This window comes from Syngnathus typhle, linkage group LG1, assembly GCF_033458585.1.
Source record: "Syngnathus typhle isolate RoL2023-S1 ecotype Sweden linkage group LG1, RoL_Styp_1.0, whole genome shotgun sequence".
NCBI lineage: Eukaryota > Metazoa > Chordata > Actinopteri > Syngnathiformes > Syngnathidae > Syngnathus > Syngnathus typhle.
Genome location: NC_083738.1, coordinates 21,875,329 through 21,900,015, shown reverse-complemented (window position 1 = coordinate 21,900,015; position 24,687 = coordinate 21,875,329). Strand labels below are relative to the sequence as shown.

At 41.8% G+C, this 24,687-nt stretch overlaps 5 protein-coding genes across 7 annotated transcripts in view; 1 reads left to right on the top strand and 4 right to left on the bottom strand.

The window, feature by feature from the left end:
• Positions 1–731, bottom strand: part of mrpl11 (mitochondrial ribosomal protein L11) — a 40,923-nt gene extending 40,192 nt beyond the window's left edge. Inside the window, exon 1 of one of the 2 annotated variants that reach the window (XM_061289262.1) lies at positions 616–731. The gene's annotated coding sequence lies outside the window, so the exon portion shown is untranslated. The remainder of the gene's footprint in view (positions 1–615) is intronic. The other variant, XM_061289253.1, reaches the window with a different exon arrangement.
• lnx2b (ligand of numb-protein X 2b) overlaps positions 1–24,687 on the top strand; it is a 169,028-nt gene that overhangs the window by 120,095 nt on the left and 24,246 nt on the right. The gene's annotated exons all lie outside the window — the stretch shown is intronic.
• si:rp71-46j2.7 (uncharacterized) lies at positions 2,056–11,887 on the bottom strand. Of its 2 annotated transcripts, XM_061286638.1 has the most exons (17): positions 11,505–11,887; positions 10,889–11,003; positions 9,949–10,162; positions 9,171–9,313; positions 8,103–8,265; positions 7,948–8,003; positions 6,459–6,652; positions 6,125–6,235; positions 5,846–5,971; positions 5,641–5,739; positions 5,415–5,573; positions 3,912–4,339; positions 3,447–3,619; positions 3,276–3,339; positions 3,027–3,208; positions 2,771–2,859; positions 2,056–2,598 (listed from the first exon to the last, which is right to left on the bottom strand). In XM_061286638.1, exons 1-17 carry the CDS (start codon positions 11,748–11,750, stop codon positions 2,500–2,502), a joined length of 2,661 nt encoding a protein of 886 aa, XP_061142622.1. In that variant the 5' UTR covers positions 11,751–11,887; the 3' UTR covers positions 2,056–2,499. The 2 variants fall into 2 exon arrangements, with proteins under 2 accessions (XP_061142622.1, XP_061142630.1); XM_061286646.1 differs by lacking the exons at positions 2,056–2,598; positions 2,771–2,859; positions 3,276–3,339 and having other exon boundaries at positions 3,053–3,208.
• On the bottom strand, positions 13,344–16,528 carry slc25a5 (solute carrier family 25 member 5). The gene is made up of 4 exons (XM_061288631.1): positions 16,277–16,528; positions 14,153–14,639; positions 13,856–13,996; positions 13,344–13,771 (listed from the first exon to the last, which is right to left on the bottom strand). Exons 1-4 carry the CDS (start codon positions 16,385–16,387, stop codon positions 13,614–13,616), a joined length of 897 nt encoding a protein of 298 aa, XP_061144615.1. The 5' UTR covers positions 16,388–16,528; the 3' UTR covers positions 13,344–13,613.
• Positions 17,531–24,674, bottom strand: slc25a43 (solute carrier family 25 member 43). The gene is made up of 5 exons (XM_061283823.1): positions 24,259–24,674; positions 22,377–22,618; positions 22,010–22,182; positions 20,040–20,174; positions 17,531–18,704 (listed from the first exon to the last, which is right to left on the bottom strand). Exons 1-5 carry the CDS (start codon positions 24,528–24,530, stop codon positions 18,489–18,491), a joined length of 1,038 nt encoding a protein of 345 aa, XP_061139807.1. The 5' UTR covers positions 24,531–24,674; the 3' UTR covers positions 17,531–18,488.

The following is a 24,687-nucleotide window of genomic DNA, read 5'->3' as shown; positions in this document are numbered from 1 at the left end:
TTATACAGATATAACATTGAAACCAAAGGAAAAATTTTGTTTTCAGGCCCAAGCATTTGTTTAACAAAGAGAAGTAAACATTTTCTTCCGGATAACGACAGTAAAATAATCATTTTAATCATCAGTACGTTCTCATCAGCCTGACTCCGCTCTGTAGTCTTTTTCATCTGAAGCCATACCTCAATTCACTGTGAAGAAAATCCGTGAAGCAGCGAGGCCATGAAAAGTAAACCGTGATATAGCGAGGGATTACTGTGTATACCAAAATAAAATGTCCACTACAATTGTGGTGGTGATGACAATTAGTCTGAATATAGTATGAGAATTGTGATAACACTTATTCATTGGGGCATCATACGTGTAAGAAATAAGGAAACAATACGCAAATCCTGATAAAAATGCAAACACATTCATTGGGGAAGACACATTGAGATCGTGTTTACGATTTCTATTGCAATTCAACGAGCTGCTTCAATCACATTGGACGTCACACGCCGGACGGACGTCACCATCACGTTCACTAACCAAACCCACGAACCGACAGCGGACGCTTTAAACTAACAGAAAGCAAGATGACTCCAGCACAAAAGAAACGATATGAAGTACAGGACGTACCTGCTCGTCGTCCTGTGCTTTCACAATCCTCGTGTTTCTGTTTCTGTCTCTCCTTCAGGGGGCAGACATGTTGGAATAGCACTTCGCTCGTCTATTTGCCGTCGTTTGTTTCTACACCGCCACCCGCAGGCAGGGAGGAGTAACTACAAAATTGGCATTTCGTTCCATTTTAATTTAAAACTAGTAGTATTCCATGAAAGATGTTTAATAACTTTCTTTTTTTCTTGGTACTAACTACTTTCTGCAGAGTCTGTCAATGTTCAAGCGCACTTTTTGAGCTGTTTAATATTGAAAAGTGAAGCATCAGTCTCAGTGGATCATGAAATTATTCAAATGCTATTTTGAGACTCCCATGGTCATTCAAAAACATGCCTTTCTGCAGGAAAATGGGCAACTGCAGTGGTTCCCATGGCAATTTCAACTTCCATGATGCAATTTACTGCGATTGACTCCAGCTCAGCTAACCTCATGAGGATAAGAGAAGTAGAAAATGGATTGGATGGATTTAATTCACCTTCCACCAAGGCCACCTTATTCATGTGCACACATTTAGTTCATGGTTACTATTTAGTGCTTCATGTACTCTGACATCCGCAGAAAAAACTCGTAAAATGTCAGCTACAGTCTGGGAATGAAAAATGAAGTTTCATTAATTGACCCATCGCTGGATTTTGGTTTTTTTTGCACACACACACACACACACTAGGCAGCTCGTTGGTGCACTGGTTAGCACGTCTGCCTCACAATTAGGAGTGTGTGGGTTTGACTCCACCACTGGCTCTCCCTGTGTGTATATTACTACCCATGTAAACAAATCAAAACCTTATACGCACAAACATAGGCATCCAATTGAGCCCCTCATAACTCAAAATTTGCTGCTTGGCCACAGAGGGAAAACAAAAACTAATACAAAAATGAATAATCACCTCCTTCTAATAATCTTCCTCTAGTGACCTGAACCCAAATAATCCCACAATTAAATGGGATACATTTTCATAATTAAAAAGCCTGAACTCAACAGTTCTGGTTTGGACTGGAAAAAGCCTTCGTTTTGCCCTGTGCCGGAAAAAAAGTGTGAATCCCTCTAATGCTCGGCTCATTTATTATGCATGCTTTTATTGTAGTTTGTTTTCTCACTTCCATACACAGGCTCACTTCATGCACAATCATTTATTTCTTATATTCCACTTTTTGCCCGGATAGAAATTGCCTATGGTTATGAAAAGTGCTAAATTAATGAAAACATTTCTTCTGCTCAACTATGAGGTATGTCGAATGGAATTCTTCATTATCCAAAACAGAGGCGGCAGTGGTGGCAAAAAAATGGGATGTGGTTCAAATTCTAATTGAATTGCGATTTAGCTGTGACAATGACCTTTTCCTGAGGTTACGTAATCACTTCCACCTAGATTACCATCGATCTCCATATTCAAACAAAAATAAAAGTGGAATCTTTGTTTTATTTAAAAACAACATTGAAAATATTGACATTTAAAAAAAAAAAAAAAAGTTCACATTTGACATTTTTCAAGTTTTCTGCGTATGTGATTGACATCTTGAGGTGGAAATAAGTCCTGCCGATCAGGATACAAAAAGTCAAACGACTGACAAGTGAAAAAGTGACACCAAATATTACAATATAAACGTGAAAGTAATGAAACATCTTTCAGGTGAACAACATGAATTACAAAAAAAAAAATATTCAATTCAAACAAAATCTGATGTAAAATTGACATTCATGTTTAATTTGAGGTAAATACAATCAGAAAGTGTTGACTAGCACTGATGCGATGTCAAAGTTTTTAAGGCATTTCAGGGCGTTCAATAAATAATTATACATAATATATATTTAAAAAAAAGCAGCATTAAAAAGACTTTCACAGATCAGGCAATGAGGTTGGTTACGTTCTGCAGGGCGGCAGCACTCCGATTCATAGAATGCTCATGAGGGAATAATTCTCGCAGGAGGAATGACAAGAGCATCTAAAAAAAAAAAAAAAAAAAAAACCTCAACATGTTGAAAGCCTCATCTGAATCCTCACTACTTATCGACTTGAGAACCCTAATCAAGAATTACAATTCAACTTTTAAACATTTAACCTTGTTCCAAACCCAAATTTCGTGACAAGGATAATAAAATTTGAACGTTACTTACATAAACGAGTGCTTTGTTGTTCTGAGTGTCCTGAAAGAGATTGAAAACAGTCTCCATGTCCGTCTTCTTGAGGACCAGATAGTGCGAATCTACCAAGAGTCAGGGGGAAGAACATTAAGGTTGGAATCAATCACTCATTTACACACCAATCGCTTTAAAGAGATTTTGAGTTGACTCTTTACCGATTGCCGTCCACTATATAAAATCTCTATCAAGTGAGGAATGAGTGTAAATTGAGGTGGGGCGAGGTGCTTACATCGAGCGCTGATGAGGTGGTGCGCCCGCTCTCGAGTCTCGCTTTTTTCCTCATCTGTGCGAGGGGGTGGGGGCAAAGCGGCCGCGGGGGTCTGCGGCCACGCTTTGTCGCACAGAGTTTGGATGTACGCCGCCATCTGCTCCTCGCTCGGGTTCATTCGGTTCAAGAAGGAGTTGACTTTCCTGCAAAGACCATTGGCGTCAGAAGACGGCGGGACGCAAGCAGCGGGGAAGTGGAGACCCCACTCACTTTTTCAAAATGGGCATGACGGGTTTCAAAATGGCGTCAAATATGTTAATGAGAATGGAGTTTCCTATGAAGACAACAACAGGGTTAGTGGAGCAAGTGGAAGCGTCACACCAAAGGGGAAGCGAGACTGACAGTTTAGTCGCTGGGCTTTCCTATTAAAAAGGAACAAACCTGAAATTTCTTTGAGCAGATCAAAAATGGCTTTGGTGGCCTCCAGCCGCTCCCAGGCGCCTTGACTTTTCGCACACTGTGGCTCGTCCCCCCTAGCCGAGAGTACCTGCTCCTTCCCTTTGGATTTGTTACTCCCGCAGGACACCCTGGGGCTTGTCTTCTCCTTCTTAGCCCTTTAGAAGCCAAACAACCAAGTCAGTCAACATTTTATACTTCAAACAGTAGTTTAACAACAGATAAAAAAATAAGCACTTGACAAAAAAATCAGAGTTTATTTTCATATTTATAAGTATAGGTTTAAAATGGTGGCATTGGTGCTTTATGGTACATGTTTTCAGTGTTTTGCCACCATCTTGTGCAGTTACAAATCCCCCTATGGGGTGGGGCATCAATTATTGGCAGATTTCTTTGCTGTCTCAATTTATTCTCCCAATTAGTGGAGCAAGTCGTTAAGGGTTCGCAAACCTGGCATTGAAATGCAACCACGACGGTCCATTGGCGGCATCCTCCCCGTGAAGGCCTCCTTCTCGACTACAGCTTGGCGCATACTCCAACTCCTCGTCGCTGTTGTTTTTGGCAGAGGCCAGAGAGTCTTGCGATCTGGATCGGGTGAGTCCCCTGAGGATCATTTTAAAGTGCGCTAAAGGATTCTCAAAATCCTCCCCTTTGTCCTGGGAACAGCTTCCGCTGGGAGAGTCTGAGCCTGAAGACGGGCGCGGTTCCTTTTCAGTTTCTTCGACGTCTCTCTCGGGCGTCTCGCACGAGGAGATGACGATGGTGGGATATGAAACGCCAGTAGCGGTGCAGCTCGTCTCAGAGGAGCTGCGAAAGGTCTCCGATCCTTCTGCTGTTGTGAGGATTTCTTTGGAGGTTTCCTTTGGCAGAGTTGAGCTCTGGAAAGATAGTCAACTTGGGTTCAAGCAGCATGGACTAAAACAGACGCAAGACTCATTTTGGAAAGACAATATCCAGTTTTGGGTCCACGATCGGACTTGAGTTTGTCCTCGAAAAATTCAGCAGCCCAAAAGAACTGCTATTTTACCACTTTTGGGTGACAAAAAGTTGATTTAACATCTTCGGGCTCCTTTAAAGGCAATTTGGCTTTTCCAATCCTCTCAGTATGTGAAGCACTTCATTACTTACAAAAAAAAAAAAAAAAAAAAAAAAAACACTCACTTAGTTCCACAGAGTGTATTCGAGTTCGAATTTCCCCTAATGTCTCTTGGGTGTGTCATTTCTATTACACTCACTTATTCCTGAGCAAAACAAATATGATTTAAAAAAAAAAAAAACATGTTTGCTGGTTTATGATAAAGACTACATCTTACTTGTGAAATATATCTCAAATAAATTATCTGGGCATTGGAACTGGTGATTAAAGCATTTTTGCCCCTGCAAACATGGTGCACTGTGTATCCCCTACAGACATGTCAAAATATTAGTTTATTTGCCCCCCCGCCCCACCTCATTCCCTTCACTGCTTCTCCGCTGTGTGCATGCGGCGCATTGCGAGATCTCAGCGGGACAATACAAACAACCGGCATAAAAATACTGTCCGAGCATGAGTGGCTCTTTTGATGACTTTGGGTGCTGCCTAGTCCTTGTTCAGAACAAATCAAACCGTGTCTGGCATTCAAGTGCGGGTCACTTCAGCAAGGCGGTGTAAGATAAAACAAGATATACTGTCTACATTTGGACTTGAGTGACAATATAAAGCTGCATTGAAATGTTTTTTTTCATAAAGTCTGATTTTGGGGTGACAAGTAAACTGCATTTCCCACTATATCGCCAATATTATTTAATATTACCAACATTTTGGACATTTGTGGTCTGGTCATGTTTTTTTCTGCAGTTTGCTTATGGATTACATTTTTACTACATCCGTACGTGTCCATTGTCAGTCCATTTGATAAGGTCACAAAGACTAAACCAGTGTTGTCATGAAATACCTCCAATGAACAATGTTACCTCTTCGTCTTCTTGCCCGGGTGTCAGGAAGTAGGCCAAGCCGCTCAGCAGGCCCCAAACGCCTCCGTAATGCTGCTCTTCATTTAGCAGCTTGTCCAGTGGACAGAGGAACTGGAACACTGGTTGCGTGTGTCCAATCAGGGTGTCAGAAATTAATTCCTGGCAAGGAAAATAAAAACATGAGTCAGGACCAACACATTTCAAGTGATTTTTTTCTTAATGTCACCTGAAGAAAGTGCTCCACGGAAACTTTTGCTTCTTCTTTGACCTCGTCACTGACCTCCAGCTCGTTGACCTCCGAAATACTGGACAAGCTGGTGGAGTCCTGGGAAAAACCACAAAGTGTTCTGAACCCAAAACTGAGGTTTGATTCAAATGATTGGCTTCAAGCAAAAGATCTGATGAGCGAGATGTGGAGCATTCCCATTTACCTGCCACCTGTTTCTGAAATAGATGACATCCGTGTAGGTTTTCTTGATGTCCCACTGTAGGTTCTCAGGGCTGTCCCTCTCCTCCAGGTGAACTGTGAAGATTAGCTCCTCATTTTGCCACTCAGCCTGCAACGAGAGAGCAAGAGAGAGAGCGAGACTGAGAAAAAAAAAAAAGAAAAAAAAACACACCTACTCAAGGACAAGCATTCACAGAGGCTCTGCTGACAAATAACAGACCCCGCAGGACATTCCAGACTGTCAGTGATATTTAGAACTCACATGAGGGATGCTGACAGCCCAGCGGCCGACGCGCCACATTTCATAAGACAGCTTGAATTCCATCATGTCCTCTTGGACGCTTGTCAGGTAGTTCTCCAGATCGCTGTCCTCCTAATGGGGTTTGGCCACAAATCAAAAATGAGTCGGCCGGGTATGGCAAAATCACTCCCTAGCCACTGTATTGTGTCCTACATTTGTGTTTTACATCCTTTATTGAGCCAAGACACGTAAACCAAAACATCCCTACGTCAGAGTGGGCTTTAACACAACTAAAACGTCCACTATTTAGATGGCAGCATTTGCTAGCGATTAGCAACGAATGGGGAAGCCCAACCCTTTCAGAGTCGTGCTGGCTGTGCACGGAGCCTTCCCGGCTGCTGACTTCGTCTTCATTGGATGCTTCTCCCTGGGCGGCCATGATCCTCATGACCAACTCCTGCTCCAGCTTTTTCATCATCTTCTTCTTCTTAGCCTTCTTAGTCTTCATCTTGTCCACAAATTTGGACCAGCCCGCCTTTAACTTGTTGCCTGAGTTGTAGATTAGAAAACATGTGGACAGATGTGAATGTGAATAAACAGAAGCGGGCCCCTGTGCTTTTTACTAGAAAGATTAGACGTAACGAATTCTACTTTGACCTTGCAACAAATGTGTTCGATGAATAACTTTGCAGTAAGACGCCAGATAAATGATCCGACATGCTCATGATGTGCATACAAATACATCTTATTAGGCCGCTTGTTTGTACACATGACGTGTTGCATAAATATGCGCAAGGCTCATTACTAGCGTATCATTATTTGGTTTGTTTCTCTCCATGTCGTGACGCCGCCAAATAAATGAGTTGATATTAGCCGCTTGGACAAACAACGGAGAAACTCATTAAAGCGTGAAAGGCCCGCTAGTACAAACATGTGACAAATGAAGACAACAGCACACGGCTACTGATTAAACCGGTCCTGTGTTCACAATACAAATAAGAATAAATGAGGCCATCTGCGCTTCCTGATGTCGCTGTCGTCTTCCCATTTGAAAACAACCTTTCAATGAAATATGCTTTTCCTCAAGGTTGCAATAGGAATAAAATTCAACCTTGTCCTGACTTGCCCATCCTTCTCATCCAACCCTGCTACTTTGATTTGCAGCTAGCAGCACAAATTCAATTCAATTGTGTTTGGGAACCCAAGAAACGCTTCAATTGGATGACTTTGTGAGAAGTTCCTGCGCTTGCAGATGTTTACATCTGTCATTCCCAACAACTGGAGCATTTATTATTTTCTCAACTGAATATATGAGGAGACTATTTTATCTGAACTGTGTCCTTGCGTGCAGTTTTTTTTTTTTTTTTAAACAGTATCTCATTTTTCTTAAAGTGCTAGTGCTGCCTCATCGATCAAAAGGTTTTTATGTAGTCAGCATGTCATTTTGACAAATGTTAGCAAACCTACTGTTCGCATTTCATCATTTCTAATTAGAAATAGCTCCAAACTATTAGGGGGGAAAAAAGACATTCAATAAGCTCTGCACAATGCAGTTTGAACAATACGTCATGATATGTATCACGGTTTTTCAGTCTTCATGGATATTGACATGAACGTGTGCCTGTTGGGCATTCACCCAGTCATTGTCATAAGTGTCTCCAACTTCCAAAGTGCAGCTAGGGTCAAATAGAAGCTGGCAGACTTTGCAATTAATAGGTTTAGTTGAACATTTGGATGTTTCAATCAACAATGTTGACTTCTCTTTTGTATGACCTTGTCAGCTTTTCAGCAAATTTCAGCCGTGGAATAAATACATAAAATGAAGCGTCCAACTTGAAACCGACCTTTGCGCTTGCCCTTGATCCTGGTTCTGGTAGACTCTTCCGTTCCTTCCATGTTTCTACAAAAACAGAGAAAAGGCAGTCAGTATGCGCAAACGCCTACCGATGATAACAAGCCAGCGAATCAAGCCGTGCGTGGAGTGACGGCGGCAACTCGCATATGAGCGCTGTCGTCCTCCTGCGAAGTCAGAGAGGCTTGATCCGGGTCAGAAGCGCTCAGCTCTTCCGTAGAACTTTTTGCAGAGACGCTGTCAAGCTGGCTCACCACCAGCTGGTTCAAGTTGTCAGGGTCAGAGAGCCATGTCACCAACAGGCCCAAACCTGAGGGGGGGGTTAAAAACACTCACTCACTCACCAACACTTAACTGTGTACAAGGGGGGGAAAAAAACTGAATTTAACTGTGGCGTGATTTCCCACTATATTGCAATCCATTTGTGGCACCGGTACAAATTTTGAAGCAATCTTTCTTTTAAGGGTGTTAAAAGTATAATGCCACGTTTGACGGTTTATAATCACCAAACCAGCTAAGTTATGTTCTACAACAATCTCTGCAAAATTACTATCTTGTTTGCCACCACATTGTTAGTGCAAGCTGTGTACATCTGTGAGGACGCACATCTGACGCAGAAAAATTAAAATCATTTTGAGCAATAAACTCAAATTAAGCGACAAAAAAAAAAAAAAGATTAATTGGCCAGTCCAAGTGGGCGGATTAGTACTCATATTAGTTTGAATTTATCTTTTCTCGTGTCAAAAACGAATCATACTGCTGCAGCTTAATTATGCAAATGGGATGCGAGTAAAGACGATTTGTTATTTTGCGTTGAAAACAACACAAAGACTGTACACATTCAAAACATAGTATGATGGGCTGCTAATGTATTGTACAGTCCCAAACAAATGGCACAAATCTCCCTCTTTTTTTTGTTTTTTTTAAGTGCCTCCAATCAATCAAAGCCCGTGGGCTAATTACAACTGACAGAAACAGCATTAATGTTTTTGCCACGCGATATTGCCAACTCAATTATGCGGCATAAATGTTTCATCAATACTTCTTTGGGTGCAAGCCAACAGAAATAGAAGCAGCCTGCACTTGGGCGATAATTCTTCAATTATGGCCATAAAAGGCTTTTGTTGTACAAATAAATGCAGCGCAATCGCAAAAACTTGCACGAGACCAAACGATTGAGATTTTATGTTGTGGTTTTAAAAGACACGTTCTTACCCTTCAATGCAACAATCTCAGTCAAAGCACAACGGGCCAATTGTTGGCCCCACAGGTGCTCAGGCAGCAGGTTCCGTACCAGAGCGTCCGAGAGCTCGCGGAGTAGCGCCATCTCCTCGGCGCGGCAGCTCAACAAAAGATCCCTGACGATCAGAAAAACAAGATCTCAGTAAAAAGCATCCCCGGATTAATAATTGACCCGCAAAGCTATTTATCAAAAAAAATCCTACGTGTTAAATCGTCAGCATGCCACTTTTAAAACATCTTTTCGGAGGGAAAACAGCTATCACTGCAGGTAAAATCCAATAAAGCGCGGTAAATTATTCATGGACGTAAAACATCCGGAGGTATTTATAGGCACGTTATTGAGAGCAAAGAGCAGCTGAGGCAGCAATATTTTTTTCGGTGTAAAATAATGCACAGCACAGCCTCCAGCACAGCAAGCCGCACTTGCATTTTAACTTGGTGGGATTTGGAGCCCCATTCGCCATTGAGCAGTGTTCCCAAGGCATTTATTTTACATGAGAGAAATTTCACAGCCCCAAGGAAAAATGTCGCAAACTGTGTTCATGCTGAAATGATATACTGGTATAAATTCAGTAGATTACAATTATATTTATTGAAAGGTGGTCGGGAGGTTCATCAATTTAACATCATTATATTGAGGTCAGTAGCACTGTGCGCTAATACGTGAGCTCATGGACTCATAAAATTTAAAAATTCTCTTGTGAGAGTTTGCTTAAAACCATCCAAATTCAACTCGTGAGGTTCTGTTCACCTGTCGGGCTGCTTGGCGTCATGCAAGTGCTGCGTAAGAATGCGAATGGAGCCCACCGCCACTTGGCACACGTCTAAGTCCCGCATGTGCCGGATAATGCTGTCGATGACGGAGTCAAATTCCACGGCCATCGCCCGGCGCAGCGGCTGGCGTTCGCACGGCTCCGGAACATGGTACCACGGCAACACCAGCCGAGCGTAGGCGCACTCAAACACTGCGGAGACGCACACACACAAGCAAAGGTCAAGAATCTTTAAACAAGTGCAAAATGTTATGTATTGGGAATATGATGAACTTTGAGAATGTAAAAATAAAACCATCCTAGACTCTTTCAATAGAAAGTGGATTGATGAAACAAAAGTTAATTTTTTTTTTTTTTTTTTTTTTTTACATTTTCCTGTTAATCATCTGACAGGGACAAGGTGCTGACAAATACATCATGAGGACAAAAGAACAAACCAAATTTAAAAGTGTTTTGGTTTTACGAGGACACTAATCGTGCTTACAAGCGCCATTATTCTCCCACTCAAAGTTACGACTTCCGCTGCGGCTGCGTCGTAAAGAGACATTTATTAAGGGCGCTGTCGGTGAAGCATGCAAAGCAGGCATGTTACTTCCCGTTCAAGCTTATCCAATAACACAATCTTTTTGGTAGGTGGGGTATTAGCTTTTTTATTCCTGCATGCCCCTCCTAAATGAAAGTAACATGACTTCCTTGAAGTGTGTCAAGTCACAACACGACACTGTATTTGCTGCCATAACACAACGCGAAGAAAATCGACTACAACCGCCTTGATTCAAATACTTTTTGAAAGAAAAAAACAAAAAAAAGATTAGTGCTAATATTTGATTTGCATACTTTCTGAGAGTGGGATTTTTCGAATGTAAATTTTAACATTAGATCAATAAAGTTCGGGGAAAACTGCATGAAACCACTCACCGTGCTGTAGAGATTTTTTGACATGAGGATAGCGGCACCCCAGCGAGCCTCCGGAGTCCATGTCATCATGTTCTGAACTTAGTAAGTCCCTACTCAAGCACTGCTCAAGAGACTCCTATGGGGGGGGGGGGGAATGAAAGGTCATGAGGGCCACGAGCTAGACTTCAATATTCCACTTGCCCAAGAAATTTATGGTAAGAAGTTAAACATGTAAGGAAAGCTATGGATACATGTCCAATGTCAGTATTTCTTTGAGTGTTTTCTGTTTTTCATTTTGTCCACGATAACAAGACATAAATCACAATACTCAAAAATAAACAAAAAGACTTAAAATAGAGCTTTGCCTTGTACATTGCAGAAAATGCAAACAACAATCATTAAATGAAGTTCTTGTATTCACATTTTAAAAAAGAATAAGTTACTTTTATGCTTGTTCAGTATTTTACTAGTGTTCCACAGATAGTTAAAATCGAACAGGTGTGCAAGAACATCGCGTGAGTACTTGGCAACATCTTTTCTGCCTTGCTTTACTCAACTATTTGTACGTGGTTACTTGCCAACACAAGTCTAACCCAAAATTATTAGCGACTGTTATTACTAGCGTTTATTGGTTCACCTGCAAAGGGTCGTCGTCGGTTTGCGTGCTGCTTTCCCGGCCGCTGTTGGCTAGCAAAAGCGGCGTAGAAAGGCAAAGGAAGAAGAAACAAACAAAATACTGAGCGAGAGTTCGACCAGAGTCGGTCAAGTACCAAAGCAGGCCCAGCGTCACCGCGATGGACACGCGCCATCCAAACATCTTTTCCTCGTCCTTTCCGACCTTCTCCTCCTCACCACAGCCTCGCTCAGCCCCGAGTCCGAACATGGAGCGAAAGGCTGCCCCTTCGCTCCGATAGCATCGCGAAATCAGGCGGCGAAAAGAGGACGTTCGCGAGCCCAAGTCGGAAAACACAAGGCAGGCAGGCAGGCAGGAGAGAAGTAGTAAAGTTTGGCGAGCGGACTACTTGAACGCCGCGCTGTGATTGGCTGAGCCAAGGCCGCGTGGCACTTCAAGGGGAGGGCGTCATCTACAGGTTTGTTGGTGTAACTACAAGCAATTTCTTAATTTCTTTCGGGATTGATTAGCGTGTTTTTCCCCACGCCATGCATACATTAAAAAATATTGAATAAAATATCTCTTGTAATTGACACGTAGAGAAATACACAAAGCTACTTGCAAGAGGTCCTGTGAGCATTTTTGATGGATTGGTTTCAAATTGGATAGGATTGATAATTGCCAGCTACGGAAAGTCGTTTGAGAATGTGCAGTATCCCGTATCCCAATAAATACATAATTAAACTGTACTAGTATGCCTTTTTTTTTTTTTTTGCCTAATTAGACAAATCAGCATACGTGCAAAACGACCAGAGCACTGTCGTAATACCAAACCAACCTTTGCCCTCAATAGTAAGACAATTGAGTGTCCAAGTAGGATCTCAAATAAATACTAGATTTTATGTATTTGGAAAAAAGTGAATGATAAAATTCTGCCAGATAATAACTAGTGCTTAACTATTGATATCTAGAAGTGCACAAATGTCTGATTTGACTAACTATTAATATCTAGAAGTGCACAAACGTCTGATTTGACATCTTTAACTCACTGGCGGGCATTTGCTCAAGCACCTGCCCTTTTGCCTTGGATGAGAAACGTGCCCTTTCCACTGGAGACCATTTTTTTTCTTACTCATCAATGTTTAAATAAATAGATAAATAAATAAATACATATATAAATAAATGTTTTCTGAGAACTGCACCCTTGCATTAATCTACACCACTTAGCACTGAAATTAAATAAATTTAACAGAACCAACAGTAGAACCTTTGGGGACACCAGGACAAGTAGGATATCTAGGATGAGATGTGTTCAAATAAAAAATAAAAGGTGAAAGTCATCTGTTCCATTAATGGAAGCTTGGCAGAAGATAAAAGTTCATTTCAAACTTGTGAAATAATTCCCATTGCAACAAGTAATCCCGACCCTGCCACTCATGACTCTAAATCTGTCGGTGCAAATTCAGACTTTCTAGCAAACTGACAGGTGCTAAAGTGTCTTGGATGTTACACAATCCACCGGCTCAACCTTGACGGCTGATTTTGGGTCACCCCCAAATACAATCAGAACATGCCAAAGTAGTTACACACAGAGGGGTGTCCAAACATGAACGAGGGGCAATAAAGCAAAAAGTAGAGGATTTTTGTTTTGTTAGCAAATTTTAAAATCATAACATTCTTCTACTCCATAAAAACATCAAATATAAGCAATTGAATATTGTGTACAGACCTAGTAAGCACTTTTTGAGACTTTTTGCCCCACTTCAACAGACTTTATACTATGATATTAATAGAGATATTAATCATAAAATAAATTAGATTTTTATATATGCCGTAGGCTGCTAAAAAAACAACAAGACTAGGTAGGCTGTCCACTGAATAAGTTTACTTTATTTCTCTTCTTCAAGCAAAGTTCCTGCATTAAGCGGACAACGACATCGAGGTGTGGGCCAAAAAACAGCGCGACAAAACAAAAACATGGGCCAAGAGTGCATAGTTTTGAACCCCCCCCCTCCCTCGCCCACCCCCTTGCCACAACTAGTAGCCAAATACTAGTTGGTCCCTTATAAATATATTGCAGCATGTCAGTCCATCCTAATGTACAAGATATGCGAGAGTGAAGATGAAAAACAATCACAGCACTTTCTTGAGCTCGTCGTAGAGGACCAGCACGAAGGCGCCGCCCATGCCTCGCAGCACGTTCGACAACGCCCCCTTGAAGAAAGCCTTACCGCCCTCATCACGGGCGATCTTCCTCCAGCAGTCCATGGTACCGCTGTACATGATGTCGGCTACAGAAAAGAAATATTGACAATCAAATCAATGTTCCCCATTGACATAAATACAAGACAGCAAAGGATGTTTGTGGAAATCACCTCCTTTGCGCCCAGACTGCATCATCATACGACGACGGACAGTGTCGAACGGGTAGGACACCAGACCGGCCACCGCCGTCACGGACTGAGCGATCATCCAGCTCACCACGATGTGAGTGTTCTTGGGGTCAGGGAGCATGCCTGGCAACGACACATACACCAGGTTGGAAATGGCAAAGAAAGAGATGATGGGGGGGGAATGACAGACAGAAAGAAAAAAATAAATGAGATGTAGAGACAGACAGAAAAATAAAAAGGTTGCTAGAAAGAACACAAGAGAGATAGACGCAGCCTGACCCTTGGCCGTGTCGTAGACGCCAAAGTAGGCCGCTCTGTAGATGATGATGCCCTGAACGGACACGCTGAAGCCCTGGTAGAGGCCCCTGATGCCATCTGACTTGGTGATCTTGACCAAGCAGTCCCCCAGGCCTTTGAACTCGCGCCCGCCCCCGGCCTTGCCCACGTCGGCGGCCAGACGCGTTCTGGCGAAGTCCAGCGGGTAGACGAAGCAAAGCGACGTGGCCCCCGCCGCGCCGCCTGACGCCAAGTTGCCGGCAAAGTACCTCCAGAACTGCTTGTGCTTGTCCACGCCGTTTAGGAAAATATTCTTGTATTTGTCCTTGAAGGCAAAGTTGAGCGCCTGCGTGGGGAAGTAGCGGATGACGTTGGCCAGGTTGCCCCTCCAGAAGGACAGGAAGCCCTGCTCCTTGGGTATGCGGACCACGCAGTCCACGATGCCCTTGTATTGCTTGTCCACTGATATCTGCTTGCTGGCATGTTGGACCTGTGGGAGGAGCATTTGTGGTGCTGAGAACAAAGTCATCAAGTGACAATAACTGAAAAACAAAAAGTGTCGTACACCGAGAATAATAGTTGCCCCCTTTTCCCAATCATTTTATGCAAGTAAGCGTGTTGCCCTCTGCTATGAATGAGTGTGAAAGCTCTGCGGCGGCCAAGGGCACCTTCACGTTTCATGAGACGTGTGCGTCTTCAGCCAAGAGAGCAACTCGAGTGGCAACTATTCACACCTCCCCCTGCCACTGACGCCCCTCCCCTCAAACCTTGCGGTGACCTTCTTGCAAATCTTACTTCTAGTCAGTCTACAAAGTTTTTGAATGGTCTTGAGCATGAGAATATAATAAGAGGATTTTTTTAGGTCCCTCTGAGACTTTCACACCCGTCGAAGCTTATTGACTGGTTACCGGAATCAAACAGAGTGAGCATTTCTTCCTTCCTTCCTTAATATAGTTCAAATGTTCATTGCTGTGTTTTCATAAATAAAACAATTTAAATTTTTCACTACCTTGCTACCTTGTTTTTCATTTTAAGTTGTTCATTTGTTTATAGTTTTTTTAAATCTCTTCGTAAGTGGCTAGCTGTTTATTATTTATGTCCAATAGATATTTTTTTTATTCCACAAATAACTATGCACATCCTCCCTGCTCTTTGGATTCGCCTTGTGTATGAATGGCGCCATACAAAGAAACTGCCTTCTCTGTCAAAGACTAGTTTCCAGTTGGCGCTCATGTCACACCAGGTGGGCACCGTGCTTCTTTTCTATGTTTGGTCAGACAGTAGCTGAGGTTGCTCATGGAGTATTACATAACATGCAAATGTGGTTCACTGTGGCAAAAGAGAACATCAAATGTGGCTTCATGGGACAAGACACAATTTTACGTGATTGGCCACAAGATGGAGCTAAATACCTGGCTAATGGGAAAGTAGTAATTGGTGTCAAAGATTAAGTCTCGACTGATGTAAGGGTTCACCGAGTTTAGTTAAAGAGCATTATCATGTGCACAGCTTTGTGGAGGGCTATCAAAAGTTGACAAAGTATATTTTAACTTTGTTATTGCTTGACAATTTGATGGGATCTTACGATACGTAAAACATGTAAAGTATTTTAGTATTTGTGAATGAAATCATCTGTAATTTAAATGTATGGCTCAATCGAGGATTTGGGGTTTGTCTTACATGGGGAAAACAGGAAGAGCATTTTTTTCTGGACAGTTTTGGAGAATCAAGATTCTTGCTGTTGGTGGCCTAATTTAAGACAATTGTTTCACATGGTCTGCGAAATAACGTGTTGAAACTTTTAGAAACTTAACTTTTTTTTCTTCTCAGTACAATAAATGCACAAGTTACTTTTGTGTGCAGACATTTCTTTCGATGATTTCTCCATAAAGTATATGTTGTTTAAATAATAATAAAAAAAAAAAGGTGCCTTCTTTCAACAAAGGTTAGATTACAGAAAACGAATAATTCCTGCGTCGCAGAGCTCTTGAACGCACCACGGCAGGTTAGCGTCAAGTGTCATAAACGTTTGAACGGAAGGGAAATGCTAAGGATTAAAGGGTGTTTGTTATTAAGATTAGGCGCTGTATAAATGCAATTGAATTTAAATGGAGGAACGAAGTTTACCTGAAGCAGAAGTTTGACCCTTTCAATGGGGGCGACGGCAGTTTTGGAGATGGCGGCCGCGATACCCCCAGCCAAAAAGTCCTTGGCGAAAGAAATGGCTTGCTCACTCATCCTGTCAAAAACTCAAAAATAAAAATGAAATAAAATAAAAACGAAATAAATTTTAAAAAGTCGCCGTCCCGCTGCTTCCCCTGATGTTGAAATGGCCAAACTCCGAGTGGGGCAAGAGAAATTTAAACGGCAATGGCAGCACCCTTGGAGAGAGCGACTTCGTTCTTAGCGGTCATTGGTGGAGAGCAGGGGGAAAGTGGGCGGGGACTCATTTCCTACCGACATACGACGTACGTTTTGTCCGTCCTTACGAACGGCGACCAAGGAGCACGTTAGATTTTAATATTGACCACTTAATATTGAAATGATTAATAATCTATTAATCCAGCTCCACAAAAAGAACGAAAAATAGCACAAATTATGTAGAATAAAAAGAATAAAATTGAATTTAGAGAATAAACCGATTTAAAAGTAATGGTCAAAAGTCACACTAATAGTGCAGGGTTTGTTTTGATGATTCACAGGAGTTCGATTTCAGCTATGGCCTTCCTGTGTGAAGTTGGCACCAAAAAACTTTACTGTATTGTATTGTTTGAATTCAATGATAAACTTGTGGCCGGCCATGATTGTTTCAATGTCATGTCAGTGGTCAGAGAGGAGGAGCTGAAGGCCTCTGCTATGGTGCATAAAGGTCATGCCATCTGTTACATCCCTTTGGCTGTCACTCAGGAAAGTCTCTGTGTTGAAGATGACATAATTGGATCAGCTGACTGCACACACACATTTTACATGCGTCATTCACACAACTTTTTTAGAAGGCCAGATAACAAGGCAACTAATATTCTATATAATCAACCCGCCAACACTCCCAGCCTTTATGGAGTCTCGGGACACATTTATTTTCATGACACACCACCAAAACAAATCCCCCATAAGTATAGTAAACAGTAATTGCTTTTTTTTTTCCTTCCAAGATATCCTGTTACTTGCTGACAAACTATGTTAAAGTAGATTGAGGAGCTTATCTGTTTATAAATGGACCTTCTGCCAATAGATGAAACAATATTTGTGGTCAATACATTTCTTATTTTCAGACTAATTATGTGAAAATGGATAATTTCTCAGTGGTTTGGAAGCACTCCTATAATAAACTCTCATCCGTACATGAATTGTTTGTTTGCATTGAGCCAAAAAATGTCAGTATTCATTTCAAAGTGTCATTTATCACACAACATTGCACATAAGTCTCAAACATTCATCAAGCATCCATTTACAGCACGAAAGAGCATTTTAGGTTATTTTTGTGCTGTAATAACCTAAATAAATAACTATTAAGGCACGATATGACTAAAGTAGTCCTTTGCAGTAACTAAGACGAAATTTGCATAGTGGAAATGTGCTTAAATTAACTGGATCTTTAACTCTGATTTGTTTTGTAATTATTTTGAGTAGTTGTTTTTGTATTGGCTGTATTGGTCATGACTATATTTTTACCAGGTAAAGCACTTTGTGAGTTTGACAAGCGCCTTCTTCCTTATAACACTGACAGCAAAAAAGAGGTAGAAGGAATCTGTAATGATATCATCATTTGCAATTAATGCAGATGATGGTTTCTAACACTTGTATGAGATCCGACAAATTAATTTTCATTGACATTGCCAGAGAGTCATTTTCAATATAAATAATAAAAGTAAACCCAGTAAAACTGAAACACACATAAAAAAAAAAGTAGCATTATTGAGCAAATATCTAGAAATTATGCAAGAGCTCATAAATGCATCAGTGCTCATAAATACAGGAGTGTCCTTTTGTGAGATGTGTTTGTTATACTCCCTCAAAAGCACAGACACTCGCATGTTAATAAATTAATTCCTCTCTAAACACAGCAGTCATTTTCGTTTTGTAGATTATGCATTAACGTTCGTTCTAGCAGTTCATTGAGTGATTGTTTTTGTGGGTTTTTACAGGATACATACATGTGCGGGAGGGGTAAAAATAAAAAGCAAATTAAAAAAAAAAAAGCTAATTATTTTCATCACAGGCAGGTCTGAAAGACTGCAAAGGCACATTTTTGTTTTGGATCTCAGGCGCTACTGCAGGTGTATTTTTTTTGCAAGCTCTGTCAAAGTATATTCATCACTTTTCCTCCCCGTGGAGGCCTTCACCAGCGGTTTCCGATGGAGGACTGGCTTCCGGCTCCAAAGCTTCGATTCCTCAGGTAACGCTTCATTTCCTGCAGTTCGGCCGGCCTGAGGCTCTGGTCCACACCGGGCGCCGGCGTGTAGCTGAGCGGCGAAACGATATAGCCGTTGCGGTACAGGCAAACCTGCTTGCACAGCTCAAAGCAGGCGAAAAGGAGGCCGAAGTAGGGGACAATCTGGAGATGATACATCAAAGTTGGTAGAAACTCAGGACAGAACAAAAACTGAAATACCACTGGATAGTAAACAAAATGATCACCAATATTACCGTAATTTTCGGACTATAAGTCGCTTTTTTTCTTTTCATAGTTTGGGGGGGGGGGGGGTCGACTTATACTCAGGAGCGACTTATATACATATATATGGTTTTTTTCACTTTTTTGGGCATTTTATGGCTGGTGCGACTTATACTCCGGTGCGACTTATAGTCCGAAAATTACGGTACTATAGATTGGGAAGTCTGATGAGGAAGGGACATGTCAAGAACAGGAGTAACAAATAGGCCAATGAAAAATGGACAGGTGAGGACAGAAGAGTACAATGCAGTATGTCAGGGGTGCCAAATTCATTTTTTTGGCGGGCCGCATTGTAGTCATAGCTTCTTTCGGAGGGCCATTATGACTGTCAACCCAAATAAATGTATGAGCACCTCATAATATGTACAGTAAAAGCTACAAAACAAACAAGTCGTTTTCAAATAAGACGAGTAAAAACTGGTCGAATATTTAGAAGAAAATATATCATTAAAAGTGAAGACTTCTCAATTTTAGTATTGACACACGAATTTGATGCACAATTTGTCTTCGCGGGCCACATAAAATGATGTGGTGGGCCGTATCTGTCCCCCGGGCCTTGACTTTGACACCTGTGCAGTATGTGATGAATAGAAAATAGCAAAATCAGGAAATGACAGGACCAGGCAACAGAGGTAGGAAAGAACTGGGTTGGTCGAGACACACAAAACGGACGGAAAGTACAATGCAAAACGTGAAGTGCAGAAAATAGGACACGACAAGACTGCACAGGACAGGACAATGGCAAATGGACAGGGACAAACAAGTAGCAAATAGGACGGGATCCAATAGGGGAGCACAGAACATGTTGCAATGAACAGAAAAATTGCTCACAGATGAGCTTCACTAACTCACTACGTCACATCGATGAAAGACCAAAATGGTCACGTGTGCTTTTTCGCTGGATAGCGACGATTTATAAAAGCACGTGTAGCCACCTTGACATTTACGGCTGAAATGAGATAGCGGAGCACGCTGTTCCCGAGGTGGCCTTTGCCCACCTGACTCGTCATACTATTAATTACTCGCTCTGCATTGTTTCTCATGGCGACTGGTGCTCTCACTCTTCTTGGCACCCTTTCACCTCCCTCATGGGACGCTCACGTGATCTCGGTCTCATAAACGATGCTGTTTGACTCAGCCAGATTTGCTTAACACAAGTAATGACTTGAATTTTTTTTTTTGACACAGTAATTTCAGACATGCTTGAAACTGTACCTTTATGGTATTAGCGGCAAGTCCATTCCAGAGTGAGAGGACGCCCTTATTTTTGACCACTTGTACAAAACAGTTGGTCACACCGCTGAAATGCACGTCAACTCCACCGAAATGCGGCAGTCGGGAACTCTGCGCCTGCAAAGAGAGCGAAAAGTTTTGCGGCAACATAACAACCATCCCTCCGCAGCCCACTTGTCATCCCGATGAGGCCGAATACGACTTCCCGCTGGGAAATATGGCCGTAATAATGTTTCAGAGGGTCACGGAGACACAGTCGATTCCAACGCTTCATTTACTTCCATTGCTCTGGAAAATCTCCAAGCCGTTAACCCTCTTGAACCTGGGAAAGAGCTTTTTACAGCTGGGGAATGTATGATCTCACCTCCCCGTCTGAGGTCATTAACCGGATGAAAAACAAGTTCATTTTCATTAAGAAGCAGGCAAATGAGACGGAACGTGCCGGCATCGTCAACTGTCACACGGGATTCGGGGAGCAAACGCTCAGAGAAGGCTTTTAAAAAGAGATTTATCAACACTCAATGTTTACAAGAAAAAGACCTGATAAATGAATACTGAAAATGCATTGAGACGAATTTACAATAATATGTGAAAGGAGCTAAAGATTAGAAACTGGAGGGTCAATAGTTTCCCTCGACTCATATGTTATCGTGCAAAGTACAACTAATCCGATAATATATAAAAACGTTTGCAAGAATGTCGTCTAAATGTCTCTAATAAAAAGTCTAGTGTTTGTCTTTTGCGCAATTATAGCTAAATCCTATAAACAGGGGCTTTTCAATCACTGAAGTTCTTTCTCTTTTTTTTTTTTCCGCAACAACCTGTTCCACAATCGAGCGTCGTCAATAAAAATGTAAATAAAAGCTTAAATCTGCACGCAAAAAAAGTCACGCGTTGCAACTTCGCTTTTGCCTCACTTGTCGTCGTAAAATGAACTTGTTTGACACCCTTTGTAAGGCACGTGCAGCGTTGGCAAAGTTGCGTGCGTAAAAGTCGCACTGATAGCTGTCGTCTATCTTTAAACTCTTGAGCTAAAGCTTCTGCTGCAGACCCTTCACGCATTCCCATTCCCAGCTGCTGACGGCCACTAATAATAGTACACACGGAACCGGATGCAGTATTTCGTCCCGGAGGCCGCCATTGATCCCTCATGTCCTTGCAAACAAGTGCGGCAAATCCCATCCATTCATCCAGCCATGTCAAGAGGTGCCATATTGAACTTACCAGAATGCGAGTATAGCCGTGATAAATTCAACACACCTATTCCTCATTCATACCCGACCGAGAGCTTGCGAGGAGAGGTTAATATGCTCATCGGGTCTCACTTCGATATTCTCAGCTGGGCCTTTACTCACGTTTGTTGCCTGGATTTCAGACAATGACTGTGTGCTAACTTATTTTTATGGGACAGTAAGTTTATATCGATACACTACACATCTGTAGGGAAAAAAAAGCGATTTAAACAGCGTTGGCCCATGAAAATATATAATAAACGTGCATATGCCGCCCTCTAGCGAGTTATAGGAGTTATTACAACAACTAAACTGGAGAATTTAGTACGCTCCTAAACTATACAAATTAACATTTGGTAAGGTAACAGCAAAATTAAGTTATAGCGCTATGTGAACTAAAAATCAAATAAAAAAGGAAGATACGCAACATAATTGTGCAATTTTATTTCATCCATTGAATCTCTTTATTCTGTCATTTGCGGTGTAGTGGAGCTGAGCGAGAGAGGTTTCTCATATTTTGCTTAGCTTGTATGAAAAAGGTAAAAGGTAAAGTGAGGTATCTGTGGTTCTCGAATAGTGAACTGTGCATACATAATGTTTTATCGGCTGAAAACGCACTTTTGCTTTGAATCTAGTACAACTGAATGGATGGATGGATGGATGGATGCATGGATGGATGGATGGAAAAATATTCTCATTGCTTTTGAGAGAGTGACTTACTTGCATCTTGCGTTTGACAGTCTCAAAAGGGTAAGAGAGCGTTTGTGCCACTCCTGCTGCTAGACAGCCGTTGATGAAATCTTGCAGAGGCGAGAAACGGAAAGGAGGCTCCTGCCACACTTTGTCCACATTCGTGTACACCATGTAGCATCCCAAAGAGAAGGGAAAGGCGCCTAGAAACATACAAACACACGGCAATGGAAAACAGTTTTCAGTTTAAAACAACGAATAGGTGTTATCTCGATCTGTGCCATGACTTCCCAACCATGATTGACTCAAGGCACACATGTTCCAACATAAAATGTTTTTAAAGGCCCACAAGATGCCGAATCAGAGCTCTAGATATTTATTCCTGGTGTCTGCATACCTAAGACAGTGAGGGAAAAGCCCCTGTAGAGTGCAAGCAGGCCTTCGGTGCTGTGGATCTTGGCCAGCGTGTGAACAATGCCGGTGTACGAAGGCTCCCGGCAGTTCTGGATGATCAGCCTGGTCTCGGCTACTTCCAGGGGGTACGTGGCAAGAGCCGCTGCCACGCCTGCCAGTCCACCCGCCGCGATGGCCCTGGCCTGGGAGATGAAGCCCAGTTCATCCATGTGAAGGTGGACTATTCTGGGCACAAATGGAATGTTACATACTGTACAACCTACAACATACTAGTTGGATAACAAAAAAAGGCTGTGTATTACAGTGCAGCACAATTTTAGATCACTTGTCGCAGAAGAAACTTGGGAAACCTTTTTCGGTTCATTTTTTTTCTTCAATTGTGTTAAAAATAATGTCACCACAGAGTAAAACGGTAACTTATTTAAAGCGTGCAATACAGGGAAGTCAGACTTTTGTTTTCCTGGTACACTGTGTACATGAGGAGGGGTGGTTATAGTTGCATTCTCACGTGCCCTAGCTGATAGGTATGCTTTCCTCACAAATAGCAGCTACCACTACTATATTTGTATCGTATTATATTTGTTTTATGTATATTATATAAACATTGAGGCCAATGTTTATTCACCAGCCATGTGGTTTGCTATTAGCACATCACGTTACGTCCGATAGTAACCGAGGGTAAAACCTTTGCCCGCTTTTTAACCTCTCAGGCGACAGCACCGGCATAGATTTCAATCAAACTTTCAGGGTCAAATACTGTGTTACTTTGAACACTAATGATTGTAAATTATTTGTTGACAGTCCCGTGTTGAATCTGTCGAACAGCTTCATGGTCAAAAGTATCGCAGCGGTTCTTACGTTCAAAAGTACACATTTGATCAATACTAAGATCCAAATGCTGTGTAAACAGATAATGTCGACCAGATACCGCTTTGCGTCTGATCATATAGATAATTTGACTAATATGTGTTCTTTAAACCAGTGGTCCCCAACCAGCGGGCCGCGACCGGTACCGGTCCGTGGGTCACTTGGTCAAGATACTCGTCCCGGCCACGTGACATGTTTCCCCAGTCGAGCCCGCAAAGCTAATATGTGGCGACAGGCTAACTAACCAGGCAATGAAGCATTCAAAACTGCTTCAACACATGGAGACCAAGCATCCTGCAATAAAAGACAAACCTTAATCACTTGGGGTGTGATTGTCTCCGATTACGTCTAGATGGGACCGACTCGTTTCTGAGAAACAAACTCAGTGCTCCCACTAATTCAACGTAATGGTGAGTTTTATTTTTGTCATTTGTACTTGTTTTTATGTCAGTCGTATCATTTTATTTCATCCTATTTATATATTTATTATAAATGTATTATTTATTTATATAAATGTATTATTTATTTATATAAATGCCGGTCCGCGAAAATATTTCTGACATGTAACCGGTCCGTGGCGCAAAAAAGGCTGGGGACCACTGCTTTAAACAACAAAAGAATACCTGGGAGTCAAATTCCAGGGTTAAATTATGTGACATTTTTAATGCAACATCGACTGAGTAAATAAAGCCGTCTGATTGGCTGGGGGGAAAACAGGAGCTCTGAAAACAGGAAGTATACCGTTAACATGTAAAAATAACTAACAAAAACAAATACATTCTTAAATACCAGTCATATTATAGGTGATCATTTCCATCAATCGTCAATCTACTAGAAAAATTCTTACTGTTGGATTTATTTGCCATACAAACGGCACTTCCAACTTTTAGGCTCTCTAACAACTATAAATAAAGCTTTAATAGTCCAACATACCTCAAATCTGTGCAAACTGACCTAAAACTTGTCATTTATACGCCATTTAAAGTGTACGGACTTACTTTCTGTAGATTGCCAAGTGGACGGCCGTGTAGGGGAACAAGCGAAGACAAGAGACGAGATTCCCCTTCCAAAAACCTTTGAGTCCCTCGTGGTGGTAGATGAGGAGAAAAGTTTGTCCGAAACCTTTTTTACAATGAAATGTTCCCACCTGACTTTTAATCTTCACCACTTCCAATGGCGACGTGGCGCTTTTGCTGAATAAACCCGCAAAGCCAACGCACGAGAAGCTCTGCGAACTTGTCAGTCTATTGTCCTTTTTAACCGTAGCCATAATTGGGCCTTAAAACTCAAATGTACAACTCGTTTTGGTTGACCCAACGCTTTGTTTACACGATGTAGACGACATCAGGTGATCGATCTGTGGAGCGGAACCCGCTGGCCAAGGCGGATCCTCTCCTACAGTAGTGACGTCACTTATGACTAAACCC

Coding starts and splice junctions, on each gene's coding strand:
- slc25a43 (XM_061283823.1), bottom strand. CDS start 24,530: ATGGCTACGGTTAAAAAGGACAATAGACTGACAAGTTCGCAGAGCTTC. Junction 22,619..24,258: donor CACTTGGCAATCTACAGAAA/GTAAGTCCGTAC, acceptor ATTTGTGCCCAG/AATAGTCCACCTTCACATGG. Junction 20,175..22,009: donor CTGTCAAACGCAAGATGCAA/GTAAGTCACTCT, acceptor CTCTCTTTGCAG/GCGCAGAGTTCCCGACTGCC.
- si:rp71-46j2.7 (XM_061286638.1), bottom strand. CDS start 11,750: ATGTTCGGACTCGGGGCTGAGCGAGGCTGTGGTGAGGAGGAGAAGGTC. Junction 11,004..11,504: donor CCGACGACGACCCTTTGCAG/GTGAACCAATAA, acceptor CCCCCCCCATAG/GAGTCTCTTGAGCAGTGCTT. Junction 8,004..8,102: donor GAGGACGACAGCGCTCATAT/GCGAGTTGCCGC, acceptor CTGTTTTTGTAG/AAACATGGAAGGAACGGAAG.
- slc25a5 (XM_061288631.1), bottom strand. CDS start 16,387: ATGAGTGAGCAAGCCATTTCTTTCGCCAAGGACTTTTTGGCTGGGGGT. Junction 14,640..16,276: donor GGGTCAAACTTCTGCTTCAG/GTAAACTTCGTT, acceptor CTCCTCCCACAG/GTCCAACATGCCAGCAAGCA. Junction 13,772..13,855: donor GCAGTCTGGGCGCAAAGGAG/GTGATTTCCACA, acceptor TCTTTTCTGTAG/CCGACATCATGTACAGCGGT.